Here is a 19,455-nt window from a genome sequence, read left to right as displayed (position 1 = left end):
AAAAAGTGTGTACTTTTCTGACTTAAAAATAATTGATACCCTTTCTTTGTGTAAAAATCAGGCATTGAAGAAAAAGATAATGGGGGTGCATGGATGATGCAGTCAGTTAAGCAGCCAGCTCTTGGTTTCAGCTCAGGTCATGATCTCAGGATCGTGGGATCGAGCCCTGCGTCAGGCTCTGCGCTCAGCACAGAGTCTGCTCTAAAATTCTCTCTCCCTCTGCCTCTGCCCCTCCCCCCACGCTCATGCATGCACTCTCTCAAATAAATAAATGACTCTCTAAAAAAAAAAAAGAAAAGAAAAATATCATGTGCAAAGGGAAGTTTCCATTCTCCTACCCTAAATGGTTCTCGGTGATGAGGAGTTGGTGCATATGCTTTTGGAGGTGTGTGTGTGTGTGTGTTAAAGCAGAGGTGGAAAAAAAAGCAAACCACAAATGGGAGTTCATACCACACACATATACACACAGAACTTGGAAACTTACTTTTTTTTTTTTTTACTTAAAACTATCCCTGTACTGTTTTTCCCTGTCAGTACTTCCAGGCCCCTGTCATAAAGCTCTAACTCTTTCCATAATAGCTGCATCTTATCCTACTGAACACCATGATCGATCGGTATGACTGATGCTTGCAACGTGCACTTGGATTAACATCTTTCCTTAGTTTTAATCAGGGCTTGACTGTTTCTGATAATCGAATTTTATTGGACCACAACCACACCCTTTTATTTCCACATCATCTATGGCTGCTTTCTCTCTACACAGGCCAAGTTGAGCAGTCGTGACACAGTGTGGCTTGCGAAGCTGAAAATATTTATGTTAGAGAAAAGTTTGCCAACCTCTCATCTAAACAGTGGTGCCGCAAGTGTGTTTTTCACAGGTGTCTCTGTGCATCCATGCAAGTATTTCCAAAGTATAAATTTCTGATAGAGGAACACATAGATCAAGGGTACAGATCCTGCTAGATTGTACTTCAAAGGGACACTGTTTTTACACATTAGCCTCTGGGATGTGACTCTGTTTCTTTCCCCCACTCACTTGACGTATCAGCTGTTGCCATTCTTTTTATACTCGTTGCCCACATAAGAGACAAAAAAAAAATTTGTTACTTGAATTCATATTTCATGAATTATTGATGTCATCGAACATCTTCTTGTGTTAGTTTTCTATTAATATTTATTCTATAAATTATCTTATTAATTTTAGTTCTCTCATTGATGAGCTGTATCTTTTTCTTATGATTCATAAGAGCTATTTTTTTTTTTTTTTAAATTTTTATTTATTTATGATAGAGAGAGAGAGGCAGAGACAGAGACATAGGCAGAGGGAGAAGCAGGCTCCATGCACCGGGAGCCCGACGTGGGATTCGATCCCGGGTCTCCAGGATCGCGCCCTGGGCCAAAGGCAGGCGCTAAACCGCTGTGCCACCCAGGGATCCCCCTATAAGAGCTATTTTTATATTAGAAGTGTGTCTCAGCACACACGCCTCAGCGTGGCTCTACTTCCTGCCTTAGAATATATGCTTACAGGTCAGAAATAATGTCCTTGGCAGCAGTAGTGAGGTGTGGATGGAAGAGGATACCACGCAGAAAGCATCCTTGACCTGTGTCTAGGGCCAGAATGATAGATCCCAGCGTATCCTATCTGAATCACTGGCTCATTCTTTCTTCTCTTTTCTTTTTTTCTTTTTCTTTTTTTTTTCTTCTCTTTTCTTACAGCTAAGTCAGCATATTTATCGATTTAATGCACATGCTATTGAGCTCCTGTTATGTCCAGGCACATTGGAAATTCAGATTTAAAAAAAAGTTCCTGCCCTCCAGGAGGGTGTAGTCCAGTGTGGGAGACAGACACGCAATTGTTAGGGATGTAAATGTCACAAGGGACTCAGACTGATGATTATAAGCCCTTGGAGGAGGAGGTGTGTTACTCTGCCTGGAGATGCAGGGAGTGGTCTGAAATTTAAGGGCCCAGGAGGAACAGTGCATGTGAACGTCATGGGTGGTGGGAGGGCAGGGGGTGTCCAAGAGCTCCCACAAGCTAAGCACTGCTGGAGCAGGTGAGGCATGGGAGGGATGGGGACATGGGCTCTGGCATCCCTCCGACCTGCCCCAGGCACACTTGACCCCACAGGAAAGCACCATCGCCCACACTGGCTGGGCTTTTACCTTGTGCCATTAGACAGTTAGAGGCAACCACGTCATCCTTGCCAGTGGCCTTGTGAGTTAGGAGCTGTTTTTTGGTTTTGTTTTTCTTTTTAAAGATTTTATTTATTCATGAGAGACAACAGAGAGAGAGAGGCAGAGACACAGGCAGAGGGAGAAGCGGGCTCCAGGCAGGGAGCCTGACGCAGGACTCGATCCCGGAACTCTAGGATCACGCCCTGAGCCACCCTGGGGCCCGAGTTAGGAGCTGATCCTACCCCCACTTACTGGGAGGTCTAGTGCCTTGTCCCGAGACAACCTGTGAGTTGCAGAGCATGCCTTCCCTGTGGCCGGCCCTTTGGCCAGAGCAGCTTCTGTGAAGGAGCAGGAGACGCAGTGCAGTTACAAGCTGCGGCATGTGCCCTGGGGCCGTGCCTTGGCCAGGCCGGTGCCTCGGAGATGGCCTGTGGGCACACATAGCCGCCAGCGCCCCACCTGCCCCACCTCTGGTTGCAAGTCAGCAGAGGGGAATGAGCAAGTCCAGGGAGGCTTCCCTCCCCCAACAAGAACTCAGCAAGGACCCCTTGGGAGGGTCTGATGGGAATCCGGCGGGATTAGCTGGCTTCTGTCTTGGTTTGCTGGGCACCCTCTCCATCAGTGTAAGGTGGATACGCCCCTACAGCCCTGCCCTCAGCATAGCGGGCTATTTTTTCTCTAATGGCCATTCCCCTTCTTTCTCAGGCCTTTCTAGAACGTTACCTCAATGCGGGCCCTACCCTGCAATATGACAAGGAGCGCTGGCTCTCGACGCAGTGGAGGCTGGTTAGCGACGAGGCCGTGACGAGTGGACTGCGGGACGGAATCGTCTTCGTCCTGAAATGCTTGGACTTCAGCCTCGTGGTCAATGTGAAGAGAATTCCATTCATCGTGCTCTCAGAAGAGTTCATAGACCCCAAATCTCACAAGTTTGTCCTACGCTTGCAGTCCGAGACCTCGGTTTAAAAGTTTTCTATGTGTGGCTTTATTACAAAAAAAAAAAAAAAAAGAATATATATATATATACATATATATATATATATTTAGAGAGAGATATATCTATATGTATACCAGAGGGGCATCTTTTTTTTTATTATTATTATTCCTCATTGCTGCCTGGAACTGGCAGATGATAAACCAATATCCTTCGACCATCTGCACTTTATCTGGAAGGAAGCAGGGGATGTCCACCCTGGAAAAAAGTGACGGACGACATCTAACTTTCGTGGATGGGACTTCTCGCGAAGCGGTTCCCTGGCAATTGTGTGACAGCTGTAAACCAAAGCGGAGCAGGTGGTCCTTGGGAGCCTCGCCTTACAGCAGCTGGTCCCCCCACCTCTCATCCAGGATCACGCCCTCCTGGCGCTTCTGGTCCGCCCCCTCCGAGACTCCCGGGGGCAGGACACGTCTTCATTCCGTTTTGGGAAACCAGACATGACACGTCCATGTACGTGTTTGGGTGTGTAAACGTCCAGTTCCACGTCACCCACGGGAGCCCCGGGGCTGCTCCAGAAATACCTGCCTTTGTCTCTGTTCTCTGTTGCCTTAGATTCTGCTGAGAAAGGTCACAACAAAAAATGTGCACTGTTTACAGCTCTCAGTGATTTGATTTTGGTCCCCCCTGCCCCCAGAGAAAACCTACCTGTCCTGTTTCTGACCCTGTTTGCATAGGTTTGCAGATCCCATGATTGCCCACTCGTCTCATGCCATCCACTCTTCCCTGCACACACCACACTCCCACCTGGCTGGTAGCCCTGGCCGGGGAAGCCCAGCCTTCAGAGCTGCCCAGGACCTGGCTCTTCCTGTGTGCTCACAGGCCCTGTGTACTGCCTCCAGCGGGTGCCACAGACTGTCTGCATAAAGAAGCCTAGAATGCCAACCAAGGAGAACACTGGGAGAGCAAGCCTGCCAGATTGTCCCTGTTAGGCAGCAGGAGCCCCTGTCCTCCCACCTGTCCTCCCCACTGCTCACAGGGATCTGGGGGAAGACAGATACTGCCACTCAGGGACTGGCAGGTGCAGCCTGGAGCCTCTAATTTCCCCGGGGAGCTAAGCCCTTGCAAGGCTTCATAGCAAGCTGCCCTGCCAAGGGAGACCAAACAGTGCCCACTGCAGTGACAGCCGCTGCTGTCCAGTCCCTGATTTCTGACCACCGTCACTGTGCAGCTCATGACCTCAGCCACCAGGGAAGGGGCTACTTTGGGCCTGGTGTTAGAATTCCTTGTAGTTCTTGGTAAAGTGGGGAGAGAGAGTGGGTGAGCAGCAGAGCTAGGGGAAAGGAAAGGTGGGGAGCCAATCTTAGGATTCCAAACGATTCATCTGTGATCTGTTTCTTAAATGCAGCTGGTGTCAGGAGGCTCAGCCTTGGCCCCGGGGAGCAGCCGTGGCCGGGGGGTAGGTGGCAAGCCGTCTTGGCAGAGCCCTGCTGCAGGGGCACTCCCACCTGTGCCACCATTTGCCTTCCTGTATCCACTGGATAGGCAGACCTTTCCAGAATATTTACCCTTGCTTCTCCTAGGGATTTGGGGTGTCCAGTCACGTCGCTTTAGAAAAGGGAGACACTGTCTCAATGCTCTTTGCGACCGCAAGTACCCGTCCTGGTTTGTGCATTCCAAAAAGGGGTGCTGTATTTGTGTATCATTTTTTACAATCAGAATTGGCTTTGGATACTTCTTAATACACCTGTACCTGAAAAAGCGAACAGCATTCTTGAATCAACAACCTGCAGCTCAAAACGATGTGTTGGAAAAGAAGGAAGGTACCAGTCGGTGTGGCATGCAGCCAAGATGTGCTATGTAACTACGTGGTCCTGTTTATGGAAAACACATACCATGTAACCATGGTGCTTCTGTTCTTAAGTTTTTGAAGTGGACATTCCTTACAATGATGATGACTTTCTCAGGAAATATATTTTGGGGAGATAGGACAAGGGATGGTCAAAGTGCATGGGATCCTTAGCTGGGTCACAGTTATGATGTCCCAGACTAAGTGTGTCACAGGCTTCTGCATCAGGAGCATAGCAGCTGAAGATGCCATAAGTAGTTGCTGTGGCGCATATACAGAACATGGAGTTCGTGATGACACTATTCATATGCACCCTAAAATATTGTGCTTCCAACCCTGCTTTAAGCTACCAGGCCAGAAGGGGTGAAGATGGAATCATGGCTTTGGTGCCTATTTTCATTCCCAGCAGGGTGAAGAAAGGTTTAAAATAAGGAATTTATTTTCTGTCCACCCCCTTGTCTCTCCCCCCAGTCTTTACATAGGAGAATGTCAAGACTTTCTGAAATTATTGTTTCGGTTTTAAATTGGATATTGATTTTTTTACACTGACTTTGTATTGAGTCCCTTTTGAAAGAATAACAAAATAAAATGCAGGATCTTTGTATAAAGGCTTTGCACTTTCAAAATCTTAATAACCTGAGTTACTGGTGCAGTGGGAACAATGTAAATGGCATTAAAAAGATTGAAGGCTTCAGAAAGCCTCGTCACACAGCCGAGCGCGAAGCATTTTTATTTCACTTCTTGGAACCAATAGGCTATTCTTTTTTTTTTTTTTTTTTTTTTAAATTAATTTTTATTGGTGTTCAATTTACAATAGGCTATTCTTAAAAAGCAGGTAAAGTGCCCTAGGGCTAGTAAAATACATGAGACTTCACAGTGGAGGAGGTAAGATTTCATTTGCCTTAAATGTTTATAGATTTTCTATGACTTTCAACCTCAGTTATTAAAACGTGGAAGTTAAAGTGTTTGGTGGAGAGGACCCTGTAGGGAGCCCATGCCTGAGATCTATCTCTCTCTCCACCCTCGGCAGTGTCTTAACCAGTGGCTAACTTGCTGTTCAACATATACTTCTGAAGGGGATGATACTTCTTAATCATCCGTGAACTGAATGTTAAAAACTCTGCATGCTCAGAGTTGGAAGGATCTTGAAGGTTTTATAGTTTTCCCATCCTTTGCATCAATCAGTTAAGTCAGAATGCTGAATGCTTCTGCTAAAGTTCACCAGGTAAGCCTTTGAGAAGATGCTTGAGCAGGTTTTTGCCCAGCTGTCATCATCCCCTTCTTCCTCTCTGTCCTCCCCTTTCAAGTCTACGGATAGGACAAATTCTGTATAGAAGTGGGTGGAGGTGAGTGGCCCTGGAGCACGTGTGTGCACATGCACGCGTCACATTGGGGTTCTTTCCTGGAGCTGGAGCTCCTTTCTAGCAGGGAGGTGGTGGTGGCTGGGCTGCTGTTGGGGAGGATGAGATGGGGTGTCCCCCTCCCCTTTCACCATACTTGGGGCTCCTCTGGGTTTTGCAGGCATGTATTTAGATGAGGCTGTAGCTCTGTGGCAAGCCCCCAGCCTGTCAGGATGGCGGAAATCATTGCCTTGCCCCTCCTCCCCCCGTCCCCCACCCGCACCTGGGGAAGGGTTAGTCTCTGTGAAACTAAGAGAATCAGAATCAGATCCTTGGTTCACACTCCCTCTGGCTGGATCGTGCGATGCAAGTCTCCCTAAATGGTAGCTGTGTGTTTTCCATATATATGTGCATGGCTCTGAGTCGAATTACCACACAGATGGCACATTTATGTGTGAGGCCTCTGGAACCTCTGTGTTGTGTGCAGCTGGTGGGTGTCCCGTCAACAAGTAACTTAGACATGTGTTTGTATGGGTGAGTGTCTTCAGAGTGTGTTTCTGCCTGTGGCCCATGGGGGAGGGATTTCCTAACAGCACCCATTTTCTGGAAGGTTGCTCTAAAGCCAGTTTACTTCTCCCCTGGCTCTTTATTCCGTCCTGGCAGTTACACTGGCTTCTCCCCAGGAGTAAATGGCTTTAGCATAGAAGTGTCTTCTGGAAAGCTTGATGTCCTGCAGGCAATCCATTAGACTCTTTCTTGCCTTAGGACCCTATGGCCTGAAAACAGCAAGAAACAGAGAAAGAAAGGTCAAGCTTTGTGATAATTACTGCTCCAACTTTACCACCCTGGAAGCCTTACTATCTATTTCTCAATATAACTTAAAAGTTGAGCTTCATAAAGAAAAATAAGACTGATTATCAAAAGTAGCACAGAAATGTTAATATTTAAGTCATCCAACAGAGATCCTGCAATTGTAAAGTAATGCATTTCTGGGTAGCATTTATGCTTTATGGATCTTGTTACAAAAAAAAATATCACGGCTGTGATTTTACTATGTAAGCTTGTGGTCATATTCCATCATAAATAAAATATGAATTGTTCTTAAGCCCATAGCACCGTTCTTGAATGGTATTCAGTGCAGCAGTCAACCAAGGTAGTTTAGATGCTACATTGAAGTTGCCTGTGTTGCCCTTTAACCAAGTGGATGCTGAGAAAATTAGATTTCAGATCATGTTTTTGACCAAATGTATTCTGGCCACACAAGGAAGAGAAGAGTACCAGCACATTTATCAGGTATTACGTATTTAGGTGCTGTTCTAGAACATGAACTCCTTTTAGGCAGTTCTCTCAGTTTAACGAGGAAGAGGACGATCAGAGAGGGAGGGACTTGTCTCAGGTCTCCTGATTAGTGAATGGGATTTCAAATCTAATGTCTGACTCCAGCACCTCACTCACTGCACCTTGATGTGTAATCTAAACAAGCTGGCATTTTGGAATGTGGATAAGGGACCTGAGGACCCCTAACCTGGAATCAGAACCTGGGCTGAGGGTTCCTCCCAGGGAGTGGGATCCCTTCTGTTCTTCCATTTTGTACCAGAGCTGTGGCCCGAGGGAGCATCTCCATCGTGCTGGCAAATTTCATAGGATTTCTAAATTGAAAGAATTTGTGAATGCCCTTCCCCTGGGAAAACTAGCCCTGCTAGCACCACACATAGACCAAGGAGCTGTTGTTCTGGTAGCTGTCCTTTACTTTGGCCCCTCTGGCCCTCCAACCCAGGCAGGGAGCTGGGCAGGGGCAGACCTGGCCTCTTCTCAAGCTGAGGAACCCTTCACGGGTGCTCCACTCCCTCTGGTTAGGGTGGTAAAGGCACCACATGCAGGCCCAGCCTCCAGAGGTCTGGAACTGGGGCCCCCTGGCCTCCCTCCTTGACCTGTGTGTTCGCAGCAGGCATTTTACATCCCACTGTTTTTCCCCACATTTGCCCTCAAGAGTTTTAACAGAACATACATAAAACAGAAGTCTGAAAACATGGTTTTCCTCTCTTCTAATGTCTTTAAGATTCTGTTCCATTGTGCACAAACTACCCTTTTCTTTCATGCTGTTCATTTTCTTCAGAGCACAGGAAAATGAAGCTGATACATTCCTCAGCTTGGCTACTCATTTGGAATCAGGACAGATTTTCAAAGGGTAGAAAAGAAATGATAAAACTAATAAGATAGGAAGTTGAGGACTCCCTGGGTCTCCCATGCACCATCCCATTTCTGCTTAGATAATCCAATTTGCTGTTTCACCTGTAAAATAAATATCTTTAATGGGTTGTCTTTGAGTCCCCCCAGCATAACAGCAGACTTCTAATATCTGAAGCAGTACTGTAAAAGGCCAATTCCAAAATGACACTAAGAATCTACAGTTTATATGTCTTACAGCTTGAAAACACACCAATGTTTTGTCTTAGTAGGATAAAAATACTCTTAAGCCTGGAGAGCAAATATGAAAACCCCCAGGCTTTTTAAGAGTGGCCTTTCGGCACTTCTTTGGGCACTGAAATTATATTTGCTTAAAAATATTTGAATGTATAATTGTCTGGTGTTGTGTTTGCTTATATTTATCGGAGCTTTCTCTTATAACAGGAGTTTTCATTCTGGAGGAACTTATCATTTAGGAGCTCTTAAGTTCCCAATGAGCCCAAAGCCTAGGAAAGCTTCATCTCTGAGGTCCAGTGCCTGTTGCTCAGGGAATTAGCAGTGGGACCCAGGCAGCTGATCTGTGGGTGATGAGTCTAGTTTAACTCGTGTCGTTGCACACTGTCACCATTCCAGGGGCCAGGTAGAAAGAGGTGGCAGTGGGTTTTCATGTGCCAGTGCCCCTTGGTCACAGAAATAATGGAATGTTCACTTAATGTTGTTCATCATCCTCAAAAAGAAGAAAGAAAGAAAGAAAGAAAGAAAGAAAGAAAGAAAGAAAGAAAGAAAGAAAGAAAGAAAGAAAGAAAGAAAGAAAAAGAAAAGAAAGAAAGAAAAAGAAAAGAAAGAAAGAAAAAGGGATGTAAAATTCAAACCTTGGTGGTAATTCCTTATTTTTATAATGGATTCACTGGAGGCTTTAAATAGCAAATTCCCTGAGACCCCTAAATGATGACATTAACCAAATTTTATTTCCAAGTAGTTGTTTATGAGCACTACTATTGTGTGGAGTGCAGGACACTAACCAGAATGAGCACAGGTGGGAATGGTCTTACTGGGGTAGTGTGACCTTGTGCAGTGGCAAAGATGCTAGAGAGAAGGCTAGGGAGGCCTGAGTCAGATCTTCTTCAGATAAGTTTATTTGACAATTGCTCTTGTGTTGAAAGAATTTTTTGCTTCTGGATTTCGAACTTAGAAAGTTCTGTGACAAAACCATCTGGCTCTGTTTGATGGATAGAGCAAAGATGTGGCCAGAGGTCCTTGTGTTCTTTCTCAGTAGTTAATACTATAGCTTGTAACCAGGAGAGGCAGTTTTGCTAATGTCTCTACTCCGATCACTGTATCTGTAGGAGAAAGTCTAAATATGATGTCCTGCGTAAACAGGTGGCAGGCTCTGTTGAGGCATTTCAAACATCTAAATGAATGACTCTACTAGCAACCATCTGCGAAAGTAAGTTTACCTATGTTCATGAGGTGTATGTAATGAAATATCTTTTCATTGTGACATCCATCATTAATAATGTTAGCATCTACTACTGACATGGTGTACCTGGCAGCCAAGTTATTTGGTTCCCTTTTGGATCCTCCATCCCAATTAACTGTAAAACATTTTATATGTTACATTTTTTAATACTGTAAAACTTGAAAAATAAACAGAAATCCCAAATTGTGGTTCGCTTCCTTTTTTCATGTATTTCAATCTAAAAAGTTGTCTGCTTTTATAGGGAACATTTTCACTCTTGCATAATTTTGATACCGTCTTAAAGACAACCCATCAAGGGGCACCTGGGTGGTACAGTTAGTCAAGCATCCTCGGTTTCAGCTCAGGTCATGATCCCAGAGTCCTGGATTTGAGACCTACATCAAGTTCCATCCTCAGTGGGGAGTCTGCTTGAGATTCTCTCTCCCTCTCCCTCTGCCCCTCACACTCATTCTCTCCCCCTCTTAAATAAATATATCCTAAAAAAAAAAAAAAAAGACAACCTGTGAAGTTTCTATGAAAACTAAGATAACTTTGATAGATTGAATCTGAGAGTGGATTGTCATTGTAATGAAAATCTGTTGCAATCATTTTATGCTTGAGAGAATGTTTTAAATGAATAGATTACTGAGAACTAAAATCTTAGGCTCTAGAAATGAAGATGAAATAGGCCTTTTGAGTAAATCAGCAAGTGAATAAAGATCTTTGAGTCAAGTAAGGAGGAAGAGAAGCATCAGACCCTGGATTGGTGAGGGGGGTGAATACTGGAATCTTCTGATGAGTGGCTTGGTAATTCAGTTTTCGTTACTGACTGATTTAAAAATAGGTCTATTTAAAAGGAACTTGATAATATGACAGAAGTGTTGTGGGGAGAAGGGGACAGTGGGAGCGCCTGGCTGGCTCAGTCAGTATTGCATGCGACTCTTGATCTCAGGGTCAGGTTGTGAGTTCAAGTCCCACTTTGGGTGTGGAGCCTACTTAAAATAAAATTAATTTAGGAAAAAAAAAGAAATGTTGGAACTTGCCTTCTGCTACCCTCAGCTATCTTTTTTTATCTATATAGAGTACTGATAACACACAATCAAATTCTTAACCTATTCCATGGACAGGGGTTAGAGATAGCAATTGATTTGAAGATGTTCATTGTTTAGCTTATCCATAAGGTCTATTTCTCTGGGCCATTGGCCAATCCATGCATAATTTAAATCTGCACTAGCAACCCCTGCTAGAGAAAAGACTCAAGTTGCTGCAGACATAAACCAAGGACTCTTCTCTTTTTTCATTCATTACCCATCACACAGCTATAGAATTTTGGAGAAGTATTGAGATGATCAGATGATAAGCTATCAGATTATGGAAGTGGAGGGATGGATATCAAGATAGCACCAATTACGTCACTGCCTGTATACCCAGTGCCAGAGACTGGACCCACCAGCAGCAGCACAGCCAGGGACAGTATCCCTGCTTCCAGAGAAGCTTGGCAATTCATTGTTGGTGTCAACAAGTCATGCAAACATCTAGTTATACAGGCTAATGTTGCTGTGGAAAAACAAAACTACATTTGACATTTGGGTGCGTTCTCTGTATTTACATCTGAATGTGTTATTGAGGTTCTGAGAATTTGTAATATTTTCAGACAAAATGGTGGTGGCACAAGGTACTTTAAACCATTTCTTTTTCTAGAGTTTTGCTCGGACATTCCATCTTGTCCACTCATTTTTGTCTTCTCTGATCTGCATGTACTAAACAAGCTGTAAGGTCCATTGATTGAATATTTGAGTGACTAAGTAAATGAGAACATGATGGCATACTCACTGCTGAAGCTATCGGCTATAACCTAATCACACATGATTATTTTGGGGGAATCATTGGGATTTTGAAGGATCCTAGGGTTAACAATAACAATTCTAGCCATCACTACTGTGAAGAGTTCAGATGGGTAAAATATCAGATTAATTCAAAAGAGGTCCTTGATTCATCTTGCAAGCATTTGGGTCTGCAAATACATTAAAATAAATGAATGGATACTTAGGGGGCTATGGAGCATTCTGTTCCCAGAGAGTGGGGCCTGGGACTTCTACTGTCATCCCCATGCTACTTTGCTCTTCATCACGATGCCTGTATTTCTAGTGGACTTTGCTAACCTGAGTAAAGAACATTGCACATCAAGCCACTCTGGAAAACTGTGTGGAGGTTCCTCAAAGAGTTAAAAATAGACCTGCCCTACGACCCAGCAGTTGCACTGTTGGGCATTTACCCCAAAGACTCAGATGCAATGAAACGCCGGGACACCCGCACCCCGAGGTTTCTAGCAGCAATGTCCACAATAGCCACACTGTGGAAGGAGCCTCGGTGTCCATCGAAAGATGAATGGATAAGGAAGATGTGGTTTATATATACAATGGAATATTACTCAGCAATTAGAAACGACAAATACCCCCCATTTGCTTCAACATGGATGGAACTGGAGGGTATTATGCTGAGTGAAGTAAGTCAATCGGAGAAGGACAAACAGTGTAAACAGTGTATGTCCTCATTCATTTGGGGAATATAAATAATAGTGAAAGGGAATATAAGGGAAGGGAGAAGAAATGTGTGGGAAATATCAGGAAGGGAGACAGAACATAAAGACTCCTAACTCTGGGAAACGAACTAGGGGTGGTGGAAGGGGAGGAGGGCGGGGGGTGGGGGGGATTGGGTGACAGGCACTGAGGGGGACACTTGACGGGATGAGCACTGGGTGTTTTTCTGTATGTTGGTAAATTGAACACCAATAAAAATTAATTTATAAAAAAAAAAGAACATTGCACATCAGAAACTCCTCTCTGAGTCAAAGAGATTCTACGTTCCTATTTTTTGTATAGTCGCAATTTGTTATTTGAAGCAAATCGGAACAGATGACACCATTGCCAAAATGGTGCTGATTAACTTTTGATAATCACTAGCATGTTCTTCATGGTACTAATCACTGTTCAATTAGCTTTGCATAGGGCTTAGAGAGTACTCAGTCTAACGAGTTTACTAAGTACCTATCAGAACTTAGGCACTGAGGATGGAACAGAATTAGCTGACGTCTTTTTTCCTAAGCTTGCTTTGAGACAACTAGGGGGAAGAAGACATATAAGTAAAAGCAGGATAAATTTGGCTTCTGTAAGAGAGCTTTGTACGTGGTACAGTGAGGGCTCAGTGGATGAGGTGGCCCGTTCACCTGGGTATGACCGGAATAGTCATAGGATGGACCTTACTTTACACTTAATATAGTTGGGAGTTTGCCAGGCAGATGGGAAAAGACAGGTGTTCTAGTATGGAAGAGCATGAGGCAAGGCTTGGAGTTGTTAAGCAGCCAAGCAGCTTCTACCAACTTCTGGTTCTAAGAGTAGAGGAGGCAGGTGGCTGGGAGGCTTGTAAGAGATGAGGCTGGCAAGGTGGCTAGAAGGCAGGTCATGCAGACCTTGAGTGCCCTGTGAAGGAAATTGGCTTTTACCAATTACAAAGCTACACCTGACGCCCTATCTTGATGCTAAGGGTGCCGACCCAACTTCTGCTAAGAATAACAACTGGATGCTATAATCCCCAATGAGCTATCTGGATGCCCTAATTCCAAAACAGACACTCCTTGTACGTAGCAGAAATTGCCCCATTTAGTCTGATCCTTTCCTAACCCAGGAGCCTAGCTACCACCACCATCAGCATCAGCACTACTCAGACTTTGCTTTCTTCATAGGCAGGAAAGACACTTCAAGGACTTTCTATTTCATAAGACCTATCTCGTTTCTCCTCCCCAACCTCCCACCACACGCACACAGCTCGACAGTCAGCAGTCAACACCCTTTCCATTCATAGCTCGCTCTTTGGCCTCTTAGTCTTAAAAAAAATTTCTTTAAACACCTACTGGGAATAGAGAACCACTGAAGAATTTTAAGTATGTGTGTGACATGATCAGCTTTTCATTTTAGAAAGATCACTTGAGGGACACCTAGGTGCTTCAGTGGTTGAGTGTCTGCCTTTGTCCTGGAGTCCTGGGATCGAGTCCCACATCAGGCTCCTTGCTGGGAGCCTGCTTCTCCCTCTGCCTGTGCCTCTCTCATTAATAAATAAATAAAATCTTAAAAAAAAAAAAAAAAAAAAAGAAAGTTCACTTGATCTCAGCATGCAGCCTGGCTCAGAGATGGGAGAGCAGCTGGGGCAACCCAGGTGAGAGACTGTAAAACCTGTTGCCTGGTAGGGGTGGGTGCAGAGGAGAGCACAGCACATGCCCCCAATTAGTGCAGTAGCAGGACACATGGAATGGCTCTAAGGTTTCTGGCTTGAGCACTGTCGGAGGGGTATGTCTCTCCCCTGCTCCTCTGCATCTGTGAAGAAGGACCTTTTCCTGAATGCTGCTGGACTTTTGCCAGAGATAGAGTTACCAGGTTAATGGGCAACAACCCTTTGTCCATGTTTCTTGGGGTGAAGTTATTGTGGAGGGTCTGTTTTTTTTTTTTTTCTCCTTCCCGTCCGTCCTTGCCCACTGAGCAGCAATGGCCTGGGTCTGCTCTACAAGCCTGATTCCCTTGGGTGGCCAGCAGTTGGAGGTAGGAAGCTAGGAAGCCTATTTTACTCATCTCTAGTCTCCAAATTGCTGTTTTTCTATAATAATGGTGATTATTTATTATTATTAATGTTGCACAGCTGACTTCTTGACCTAATTTTAGAGAGATCTTTAGACCTCAAAGCCATGTTGATTCGAGGGCCCTCTGGGACCTCCAGATGAAACTGTCCAGGAGAAACCGTTGGAATGAGGGGTTTGGAAACAGGAAAGCCTGTCTGGAGACAGATGTTGGTAAGCACGAGCTGGGAGAAATGACCTGGGGGAGAGGACGAGCCGTGGTCCCCAGCCCTGGCTTGTGTCAGTTCCCAATGACACTTTCTAAAATGCAGATGGTCAAGCTCTAGCTCTGGAGGTGGCTCATCATGATCTCTGGGCTGGTGCCAGGCATCTATCTGTCTTTTCTATATCAGCTGGGCAGACAGTATTCTGATGCTTACTGCACAGGGTTGAGAAGCCCTGGTGAGAGTGGGAAGTTGGAGGGCACAGCCCCAGAACCATCAACACTTATGAGAGGTGCATGTGTCTCCATGTATCAGGATGGTTGATCAAAAGCTACTTGGTAATGGTCTATGACAAATGACATTATTTCGAATATGGGCCTCCTGTGTTTTATGAACTAGGGCCTAGACAGTACACAGCCTTATTATGGAAAAGATAAACTTATTTCTAATTATGAGATATTATCTTTTAAAGAATACACTGAGGGGTTGTCTAGGTATCCCAGGCAGTTGGGTGTCAGACTCTTGGTTTCAGCTCAGGTCATGATCTTAGGGTTCTGGGATTAAGCCCCACATTGGGCTCTGTGCTCAGCAAGGAGTCTGCTTAGGAGACTCCTAAGGAGTCTCTGCCCCTCCCCACCATGCATGGGCACACACAAATAAATAAAGACTTAATTAATACACTGAAAATGATTGTGCATTCTTCATAACACAATTTTTTTTTCTCAACAGGACAGCCAGATCTTGCTGTTCTAATTGCCCTACATTTTCAATATGGGATAAGGTGATTATGGCCTCCAGAAGGAAAAGAGAAAGAGTATCTTGGTATAAGCAGTGAGAAGAGGTTATGGGAAATTCACTTGAGTCTATCTCAGGACGCTATCTGAGGAAAAGAAATGGAATCCTTTGATTGATTAATTTAAAGAATTTAGTCTAAATCCTTGATTTAAGTATAAAAATGGGGTTACACTTATACTCCTGTGCAGTGTTTGTGTGACCCTGGGAAAATTACTTGGGCCCTCTGTGTCTTAGTTTCTTCATCTGTAAAATGGGGATAATAACAAGAACTTCATAAGTACTTTGTAAGAATGAAATGACATAATACATGTAAAGGACATAGCATAGTGCTCCAGGCACATACCAAGCATTCAATAAAAATACCAGCTTAAAAAGGTTTAGACCAATAACTAAACAGCATGACTACCTACAGATAGTACTAGTTTAACACTCAGTGATTCTTAATATGGGAATACCATGATATGACTTAGACTTAATGCATATTACTCAGGCCTCCAGGAACAAGAGAATTTTCTGAGCTGGGGAATAGACCACTTTCATGACAGATTACATTCTTTGGCTATTTGAAAGATTAGCTTCAAAGGTTGCTTTGAAAATTTACATACCCCCCCACCCCCAAGAGCTTAGTAGAAGTGTGGTTGGATCTGACTGGATTGCTGCATAGTTTTGCCTTGGGAAGTGCCTGCCTTGATTTATGAGGGGGAGAAATAAAAATAAGGAGGCCTTGTAAGCATTGTTATCCAACAGTGCTGGGGAATCATAGGTATTCCAGGTAATCAACTAGTTACCCATCAATTCAATAAATGAGTATCTACTTTGTGCTGGACAAAGTGCTAGCTGCTAAGGATACAAAGATAAATAAATTCCTTGCCTCCAAGAAGCCTACAATTTAGCAAAAGGACAGACATGTAAATATGTACTACAATCTAAAAGACAATTTCCATGCTTGGGGGTATGCACAAAATACCATGGTTGCAGAAGGGAAGGGGGCCCCTTCAGACCACCTAGACAATTGGATATGTGGTGATATCACTCTTCCAATCTGGACACCATGAAGAGAAGGAGAAGTTTAGGGGAAAAGGCAATGAGTTGGGATTTTGGGACTTCTGGGTGGGTCAGTGATTGGGCATCTGTCTTTGGCTCAGGGCATGATCCTAGAGTCCCAGGATCAAGTCCCACACAGGGCTTCCTGCGTAGAGCATGCTTCTCCCTCTGCCTGTGTCTCTGCCTTTCTCTCTCTCTCTCTGTCTCTCATGAATAAATAAAAATAAAATCTTTTTTAAAAAATGAGTTAGGATTTTGCTCTGCTGTTTGAATTGCTTGTGCAACATCCAAACCAAGATCAATGAGAGCATCTAAAACTCGAGAGAGTGGTCAAGGTTAGAGACCCAGACTTGGAGGTCATTAGCACAAAGGTGGTAGCTGATGGGCATGGATGGTAATACCTTGGAACAATGTTAGAGTTGAGAGATACTGTGAAACACTCTCACTTAAAGGGCAGGCAGAGGAAGAGGGGCCAGAAAGAAAAACAGAGAAGGGATGGAAATGTAGGACAGGAACCAAGAGAGAACAAGCAGGATCAGAAAAACCAAGAGGATGTTTAAAATAGTCTCAATATTTTCAAAGTATAAGTTTAATGACAGAGTTAGTTGGCTACTATTCCATAAAAGAATTACTCTATTTCCAAAGAATTTGCAGTGTCTTACACATGTGTCAAAAGATTGAGAAAATAAATTAGAACATCATAATATCAGCACACTTAATGCTAAAACTACTGAGCACAATGTAACTTTTAGATAGTTTGGAAGGCACTTTGGGATTTTCTCAGTGCCTCGGGGCACCATTCTGAACTCTAGCTATTGACCTGCTCAAGTGTGGGAGGGCTGACAAATGGAGCATTGATTGACCTCTGGATAAACCAACTTCTACTCCCAATGGGAGCACCCACTAGCAGCAACAGAAAAGTGTATCCAGATCCCAGCTCAGGCTAAGAAGCCAGCTGACTCAATCAAGGGCATGAACCCTGCAGGAAAAAAAAATTAAAACCTTTCATCCTTACAGTTCCCCCAGCCCCTTGTGTATAATGTGAGACTTGCCACTGACAAGAAATTAAGAAAGCAAATCGACCTCCCATCCCATATCCCAACGTGCTAGAAATGATGGTGACGTTTGTACGCATGTGTATCAAGGCCTCCTGATAGCTATCCAAACCTTTGGATCTGAATTCATAATGGTCTGACATACCCTTGAAATAATACGTTTAATAGAGCCAAGAAAACCTGATTTATACATTGTTTCCAAGGCTGAGCCTTTCCTAAGAGGGAACCTCTCGCTTGAAGGAGAGATTATCACTGATGTTCTAGGCACGAAGCTAAATGGATGAATCGTGGGTCTCCCTGGGCTCGGACTGTGAGGTCACTCTCTGCTTTGAGTTTGCCGGCTGTCAATTCTGTTATTATCACATCAAGGACAAGTAGACTTGAGTTGAGGTGTCAGAAGATTATCGTCCCCAGACCGCCAGGTTCTGGCCTTGCCATGACCAGTGACGGTCTGGCAAAGAACAAGAGCTTTTCCAAGACAATCAAGACAGTCCACATGGGAATAATTCCCCACTAGTCCCTGCTGAGTGGGATTACAGGGTTTAGAGGCGTTTGCTGAGTGGAACAGCTCCCGGTGAGAAGGGGGTGGGAAAAGGCATGGGAAAGGGAGAAGGAGCTGGTGTGCGGAGGCTGGGGCTGCTCGCTGCCCCCTGGTGCTGTCTGCATGGTAGTGAGCAGCTGTGATTGTGTTTTCACCCATCACCTGGGGTCGGGGCTACTCATCATCATCATCACTGTCGTCATTAGACTCCTCATCAGAATTATTGCCATCATCATCATCGTCGTCCTCGTCATCATCCCCGTCATCCCCCTCTTCGTTGTCATCATCTTCAGTGTTTATCTTCCCAGAAAGCACATCCTCGATCCAGTCCTCCAGCTCCTCAGCTGTGGGCAGGTCATCATCATCAGGAATCTCCATCCAGACACTGTCAGCCTACAGCGAGAGAGCAAGAGAGTGAGCAAGTGAGTGCCAGAAGGACCAGCCAAACCAGAGGGCTCCAGCAGCCTGGCCCAGTCATCAGGAACCCGTGTGCGCTGGTTGATGGGCATGCCTCGATGCAGAATGCTGTGTGTAGGAGCCTGCTTGTACAGTGTAAAAGGAAAAGTGTGTTTCCATTGTGTGTGTGTATAATTGGCACAGAAGGCTCTCTGGGGAAGGAGAGTGGGTATGGAGGCAGGGCTGTGGAGGGTTGGCAGGGGAATGGGCCAGGTCCAGCCCACTACGACCAGCAGCTGCTCCAACCCCACCCCCCGAATTTCTGCCTTCCCTTCCCACCCTGGAGTAGTCTCTCCAGGTCACCAGCACTGCCTGGTAGACCCCTCTCCCTACCCTGACCTGCCTGCCCTCCTTATCCCCAGCATGAGCCTGACCCTGTGGAAAGTGCTGGAGGGTGAGAGGCAGCCCAGAATTGGGGCAGTTCCCAGGGGTATTGGAATCAAGTATCATTATGAATCACAAGTATATTCACACCGGTATTTTTTTCCTTCTGATTTCACGAGCGTATCTACAAGATACCCATCTAACAACAGCCAACACGTACATGCCACTTCTGGGAGGACAGCCATGACACTATCAGCAATGGCTCCCTCAGGAACTGGTCAGGGCAGTGGGAAGTACTTTTGCTTTCCACCTCATAGGCTACCGTTTTATTTACAAATGTTTTGAGTAAGTTTTAAAAATTATCAATCAGTATTACTAATTAAAAAAGCAGTTTACAGACTAAATAAATGTGGAATTCCCAAGGTGACCGAATGCCTACCAATGGGATAACATTGCTAACATCCAC

The 19,455-nt window shown here is 44.7% G+C and overlaps 2 protein-coding genes and 1 long non-coding RNA gene across 6 annotated transcripts in view; 2 read left to right on the top strand and 1 right to left on the bottom strand.

Annotated features, from left to right (window-relative positions):
- Positions 1–3,187, top strand: part of VANGL1 (VANGL planar cell polarity protein 1) — a 47,710-nt gene extending 44,523 nt beyond the window's left edge. For all 4 annotated transcript variants that reach the window (XM_072766806.1, XM_072766807.1, XM_072766808.1 and 1 more), the window contains one exon: positions 2,881–3,187. In XM_072766806.1, coding sequence (XP_072622907.1) covers positions 2,881–3,141 — 261 coding nt within the window. In that variant the 3' untranslated portion in view covers positions 3,142–3,187. The remainder of the gene's footprint in view (positions 1–2,880) is intronic.
- A 410-nt stretch (positions 3,188–3,597) lies between these two features.
- Positions 3,598–10,148, top strand: LOC140599977 (uncharacterized). The gene is made up of 2 exons (XR_012003068.1): positions 3,598–5,712; positions 5,776–10,148. It is a non-coding gene; the product is annotated as an uncharacterized lncRNA (long non-coding RNA).
- Positions 10,149–17,186: 7,038 nt separating this feature from the next.
- Positions 17,187–19,455, bottom strand: part of CASQ2 (calsequestrin 2) — a 65,169-nt gene continuing 62,900 nt past the window's right edge. The window contains exon 11 of the mRNA XM_025994688.2: positions 17,187–18,602. Within this exon, the coding sequence (XP_025850473.2) occupies positions 18,384–18,602 (219 nt within the window). The 3' untranslated portion in view covers positions 17,187–18,383. The remainder of the gene's footprint in view (positions 18,603–19,455) is intronic.

Source organism: Vulpes vulpes, chromosome 8 (assembly GCF_048418805.1).
Source record: "Vulpes vulpes isolate BD-2025 chromosome 8, VulVul3, whole genome shotgun sequence".
Lineage (NCBI taxonomy): Eukaryota > Metazoa > Chordata > Mammalia > Carnivora > Canidae > Vulpes > Vulpes vulpes.
This window is presented reverse-complemented; position numbering and strand designations above follow the sequence as displayed.